This window comes from Melanaphis sacchari, unplaced genomic scaffold (genome assembly GCF_002803265.2).
Source record: "Melanaphis sacchari strain LSU unplaced genomic scaffold, SCAv2.0 Contig7_pilon_pilon, whole genome shotgun sequence".
Classification (NCBI taxonomy): Eukaryota; Metazoa; Arthropoda; class Insecta; order Hemiptera; family Aphididae; genus Melanaphis; species Melanaphis sacchari.
Genome location: NW_020271560.1, coordinates 7489763 through 7496422, shown reverse-complemented (window position 1 = coordinate 7496422; position 6660 = coordinate 7489763). Strand labels below are relative to the sequence as shown.

General features: G+C 24.8%; 1 protein-coding gene across 1 annotated transcript; it reads left to right on the top strand.

Moving 5' to 3' along the window:
- Window positions 1-430: 430 nt before the first annotated feature.
- LOC112601881 (D-3-phosphoglycerate dehydrogenase) lies at window positions 431-6620 on the top strand. The gene is made up of 8 exons (XM_025349740.1): window positions 431-862; window positions 1540-1703; window positions 3834-3899; window positions 4871-5024; window positions 5092-5224; window positions 5935-6041; window positions 6110-6250; window positions 6385-6620. Exons 1-8 carry the CDS (start codon window positions 719-721, stop codon window positions 6481-6483), a joined length of 1008 nt encoding a protein of 335 aa, XP_025205525.1. The 5' UTR covers window positions 431-718; the 3' UTR covers window positions 6484-6620.
- The last annotated feature ends 40 nt before the right edge of the window (window positions 6621-6660 follow it).

Sequence of the window (6660 nt, the reverse complement as noted above, 5' to 3'; positions counted from 1 at the left end):
AAAAAAAATTACGTAATAAGTATAAACAGTTTTTTTTTGTACCCATATAAAATGAAAAGTAAAAAGTAAATCTAACTAAAATGAGAATTCTATTAAGTGTATATTATATGCTCGGTTCATTCTGTATTTGTACATATTAAACACTATATTATTATATGTATATATAGTGTCATAGACTATATATAGTAATTAATATTATTATATTAATCAATTATTTTTTCAATAATTGTACACATGGTGCCATGTATACTTAATCATGTATTCATATGCATCGTAATAAAATAATTATAATACTTGGGTCAAAGACCAAACCAATAGAAAAAAAAAAAGATTACGTTTATCAAAAGTGATTATAAAAAGAATCAAGTTAAAATTCAAGACCGCAAATAATTAGTGGCTATATTTATTACAATACTTGTGAATATAGTAATTATAATAGGTATACTTCGATAAGAAATATCAATTGAAATAATTGCTCGATCGTAAAAAAGACGAAACTGCTGTCCGTAGAGATTTTGAGCCATTCACCACTCGTGCCGTTCAAACCAGTTCGACCACTTTGTTGTTCAATTTCGAATATTTCGATAGTCAATACTCAATACCCTCGAGACGACAGACATCGGTGATCAGTACATTTCTACACTCACTACGTTCAGCACGTTCCCACAGCGCTGTTCGCTCTTGTCCTATACGGTCACACGCACACTCATCGACAGACATGTCCAGTCCACGTTTGTCCATTAAAAAGGTACTCATCAGCGACGCTTGCGATCCCGTTTGTGCTACACTTCTTGAAAAAAATGGTATTCAAGTTCAATCAAAATACAAATTGCCGACTGATGCTCTTGTAGCAGAGTTAAAGGTAATATTGCAATTGCTATTTGATATTTCATTATTTATAACACTGTGATGTGACGATTAAGTAGGTACCTCAATATTAATGCCGGGTTGCATTATTAATCGCTATATATTTAATCAATTAATACCTGCTGGGCCGATGATCCCTTAAACTTAATTTAGTGATCCATTAATTAATTAATTTTGTATAATAAATTTATTTATTTTTTTTTAGTTTTTTACCTTAAGGTAATTTGATTTAACAGTATTAGAGTGGTAGATATTAAATTTTAGTATAAAAAATATAAATAAAATTTAAAATAATATTTTACTACCTTATAATTTTGAAATAAATATGTTGACAATGTTTTAATTCTATTTTTAATCATACAAGGTAATGTATCTGATATGTAATATATATTGATGGAACACAAAAAAAAGTTTGAAATTCTCCGATTTAGACTTGTTTTTATATACTAAGGAAATTTACTGTACAGTGGTTTCCTGTTGTCTTCTGCAAAGTAGGCATGTGATGGTCTTTTTCTATCAACTATGGTCAAATCGGTGATAGTACACCCTGCAAGTAGTACAATCTTACTGCAGTCAACCTTATTATAATTAATACAATTAACTTGTATGTTCTTAAATATAATAATTATTATAGAAAAAAAATAATCAGGTTCGAATAAATTATTTCCCCAGGCTGGATTATATGATGGATTGGTTGTTCGTTCAGATACAAAAGTAACTAAGGCAGTAATAGAAGCTGGAGCCCAGTATGGTCTTAAAGTTATTGGAAGAGCTGGAACAGGGGTTGACAATATTGATTTAAACGCTGCAACTGATGCAGGAATATTAGTCCTTAAGTAAGTTCAAAGTTGAGTTGTATAACCTAATACCTATAACTATTTTTATACTGAGTAAATAATTTATTTTTAATTTGAAAGTAGACATCAGTTAATCAATTTAAAGCACCAGTAGTACAATAATTAAATATATCTAAAAAAAATTAGGAAACAGAAATTTTCTAAAAAAATTGGTAAATGAACCAAAAATTAAAAAACTAGTTTTATTCTTTTTGTAAAAACATGATTTAATTATTAAAAACATTTCTTTTGATACACATTTTTTATTTATGTTTATAGTTATACAAAACTATTTAATTTTAATAGTTACATTATCAATAATTGCAATAAAAAGTTATGTTCAATTCTAATTTTTACCAGTCTAGAAATCTTTAAAATGGCCTAGAATAGTTATGATTAATGTCTAAAATTTAATTTTTCCCATCTGGGCATGTTTGATAACTCACCAGTTTCTGTGTCTGCATATATATACAGATAACAGATTTCATAAAATATAATACAATCATTTCATTTTTTTTTATTCATTAAATACTAACATTAATTAAAGTTTATCAATGATTAACTTATTAAATGCCACTTGAATTAGTTATATAAATATGCTTATAAGTTATAATGTATAAAGACATTTAATAATCTCAGTAATATAATTTTAAGTGGTTAGTCATATATAATTTCAGATAAAATTTAGTTGTATTTCTGATGTTAATTGTTGTGATTTTTTCTAACATTTAAACTTGGTAATTAAAAAGATTATAATAGATGCATATTAATATTATGCTTGATATTATCATGTCTTCGGTAGATACAAATTTAATTTATAGTAACAATATATATATATATATTTAAAGTGTTGATACTATTTCCCTGCCTAATTGAAGTGTAATATTTCATTAATAGCAATTCATTATTTAGGTACATAATCCTAACCTACCTATTAATATTTGTTGAGTATTTGATTACTAATAAAATTATCATTTTTTCACATTGATTTATGATTTCATCATATTTTAAGTTAAAAATGAAAGTATATTTTAAATGTATCATCAAAAATGGTTTTTATAATGAAAAATAATTTTATGCTACTGTTTAATATTATATTTTAGAATTGCTTGTGTTATTTTTATGTGATTATCAACAATAAGTAGGTACCTGATTCAAATCAGTAAATTAATTTTTCCAATAAAAATATATATAATTTGTTAAAGGATGCATTATAATAATATTTTGAAAATAAAATGTTTTGAAATTTAGAACCTGTTTTTATATATGGTGGGTAAGGAAAGAGAAGATTATAAAAGTGTCCTTGTTTTAATAATAACGTAACCAAGAGTGATTAGAAAATGTAATGGTGCCTAGGCCCAGATACTAGTGAGCCCAAAGTATATTTTTCTTTTAATAATATAAGTACAGTTTTAAATTTATTTTAATGATTCAAAACATAGTTGAATTTAATTTTATTAACTTGTAGCAGGGAGTGTTTATAATATATTACCAATTCCGTTTCTATGTGTACAGGGTGCTTATAATATCTTACTTTAACTTACTGAAAATTCATCATTTTTAATTAAAACTGTAGTGTTATGCATGTTTTACAAATAGTAAAAGTGGGTACATATTTTCATAGTGTAGCTGTTTCACTAAATAAAAAAAAAAAGAAAAATAATATATGAATATAAAGATTTTTATTATTAATAATTTAACTTCAACAGTATGGTAATTAACTATAGAATATTTTTTTATAGTAAGATACTATTTATTAGGTTGAATGGTTTTTGGAACACATGTTCGTATGAAATTATTTTATTATGTTATTTAATAGTTAGTCTTTATGAAATGATTGATAAATAATAAAGCATTTAATAATATTAAAAAAATGTTGAAAATAATTTCAGCATATAGGCAAACGGTCCTTCAATATTTGTTAAGATTAGAAGGATTTAAAATTTTAGCTTCCAGGCTAAAATCACTATATTTTTACTTTGATTAAATTTATACTCACATTTTTGAAAAATCTTATTATATAATTAAATGTAAACTGTTAACGCCATATGGTTATCAACCCCTTCTCAAAATCTCTATCTTATTTTTATATATAATATTATAGTTCTAACTTTATTATTTTTATTGTAGTACTCCTGGTGGAAACTCAAATAGCGCTTGTGAACTGACATGCTCATTAATATTATCATTGGCTCGGTAAGTTTAAATTTTAAAATATATTTATATTTTATAAACTTTTTTTTATATCAGATATAAATCAGTTATCTTTATTTAACATATTTAAATTAAAGTTTAAAGTTACGTTAATAGATCATATTAATCTAAAAACCTAATAATAATAATAAGTTATCCTTTTTTTTTTTTTTTTGTTTATTTTTAAGTTAGCCTTTGTACAAAGTGTGATTGGTTATTATTATTATATTTAAGTAAGTGAGCAAGTCTGAATAATGGATGATCAGTGAAATAACGTTACCAATAAAGTAATTAATATTATATTCTTTAAATTTCTTATACCGAGTTGCTAGAAAAATTGATTAATTTAGTGGTTCAATAAAACTTAATGGACAAATCACAGACCACGAAATCATTTTTAAGGGAATATTAGCTCATTATTAATTTATTAAACATTTAATGATTGTTCATACAATCCAACATTAATGTCTTTTTATAATTAATTAATCAACTAAGATTGAAAAAATCCAAAATATGTGTTTTTATTTTGTGTTAATAGTACTTGGTAAATTTACACAAACACACTATTAAGTCACATTTAAGTTTATTTTTTTTAGATTAATAGATTTATATAATGATAAAAACTACAATATAATATGATCAATTTTATTTTGTTTTAAAATATATTATATTAAAAGTTCTAAATTATAATTATAATTAATGTGAGTATATTATACTACCATACTTAATATATACTTAAATTTAATTTTACATATAATTAACTCTTTTCTATGTCTTAAGTAATTAATTAAGTGTATATAAAGTATTTACAGGTCCTGTAATGATATTAGCTTCTACTAAATCATAATATAACCATAACTTAAAGCTTTGCTCCATAATGATTTAATAGAAAATGTTAACAATTGGATAATATTTTCATTATCTGGCTAATCTATCCTAACATAAACCATGACATATTAATATTTTAAATTTAGAAACGTACCTCAAGGATGTCAATCGTTAAAAGAAGGAAGATGGGATAGAAAGCTCTATATGGGAACTGAAATCAAGGAGAAGACTATTGGTATTCTTGGTTTAGGTAGAATTGGCCGTGAGGTAGCTTATAGAATGCAAGCATTTGGTATGAAGGTACATCAATAAAAAACAGTATTTTTTTTTTAAATAAAATATAGAATCTGTGATTTTTTTTATTTAGACTGTAGGATATGATCCATTTATCAACAAAGAAACTGCAGCAACATTTGGAGTAGAATTGTTAACTTTAGAACAGATTTGGCCTATTGCTGATTATATTACTATACACACACCATTGATTGAACAAACAAAAAGTGAGTAATTATGTCAGTAATCACTTAGTGATTACTAAAGATGGTGCACAAAAATTAATAAAATACATCTGTAAGATAATAAAAATATATTAATTTTATTATAGGTCCATACCCAGGCCCGTCATAAGATATTTTCCACCCTAAAGCAAAAATTTTAATGCTGCTCTTAAGATACTAAATTAAATAATTATACGTATAATATTACAATTTGCTGCCTCAATTTCTTTAAAAAATTTTGCCGCCCTAAAGCAATGCATGGCTTGCTTGTACCTTAGCGACGGGCCTGTCCATACCCAAAATAATGTGCCTACTTATCTAAATTTAATTTTTTTTAAGCTTTTTACTATGGTGAAATAAAAATAAATTAGAAAAATATAACCTATTATGTATGAAAAAACACAAAATCTTAAATTAATTATAATTTATTATTTGAGATGTACAATTATTATAGAAATAAAATTAGGGCACTGGTCCAATGTGTGACTTACACATACATTTTCAGTGTGACCTACATATAGGTATTGACCTATACTGCATTTTTAATAGTTATTAATTAATTTATGATTTATTCTTTAAATTTATTCTTCTTATCTGATTAGAAATCGACAGTTGTATTCTTACTTCAGCAAGTAAATTATACAACTTGATGAACTGGTACCAAATGTGTCCAATGCCATACTAATAAACTTCTTTTTTTTTTTTTTAATTAGATTTGATCAATGATGATGTATTCAGTAAATGTAAAAAAGGAGTGAAAATTATTAATGTAGCTAGAGGTGGTATTGTGGATGAAGCTGCTCTTCTAAGAGCTTTGAATGTGAGTTGAATAATTTTATTTAGAATTAAAATTTTTTAATTGATGTTAAAATTTGGTTAAATTAATAGAATGAAAAATGTGGTGGTGCTGGATTGGATGTTTTGACAGAAGAACCACCCAAAAGTTCTGAACTTAAGACTCTTATTTCACATCCAAAAGTTATTGCCACTCCTCATTTAGGAGCTTCCACTCTTGAAGCACAAGTTAAAGTAAATTTAGTCACTTTTGTATTTATATTATATAATTATTTTGTTTGTTAACTGATTCTTAACATAATTCTGATTAATATATTTATTATATTGTATTTTCAATCATAGAATTATTATTGTGAAAATTATTTCAGGTTGCTGAAGAAGTTGCACAACAATTTGTTGCATTAACTAATCCAAGCAGTAATTATTCCTTAAGCGGATTGGTCAATAAATTAAAAAATGGAGCATAATAAAATGTTTAATGTCAACACTGTTATTATTGTAACAACTAATTTAATTATTATAACTATTAAAACCATAGTTGTTTTATTATACTTACAATGTTTACATTAAATTTACTATCACAATAAACAACTCATTTATTAGACTTTATTTTAGTTATCTAAATTAACTTCACTATATGGTAA

Bases quoted from the DNA above. Each gene is read 5' to 3' on its own strand.
- LOC112601881 (XM_025349740.1), top strand. From the start codon at position 719: ATGTCCAGTCCACGTTTGTCCATTAAAAAGGTACTCATCAGCGACGCT. The intron at 3,900-4,870 runs GTAAGTTTAAAT...TTTTAAATTTAG, and splicing joins TTAATATTATCATTGGCTCG to AAACGTACCTCAAGGATGTC. The intron at 5,225-5,934 runs GTGAGTAATTAT...TTTTTTAATTAG, and splicing joins ATTGATTGAACAAACAAAAA to ATTTGATCAATGATGATGTA.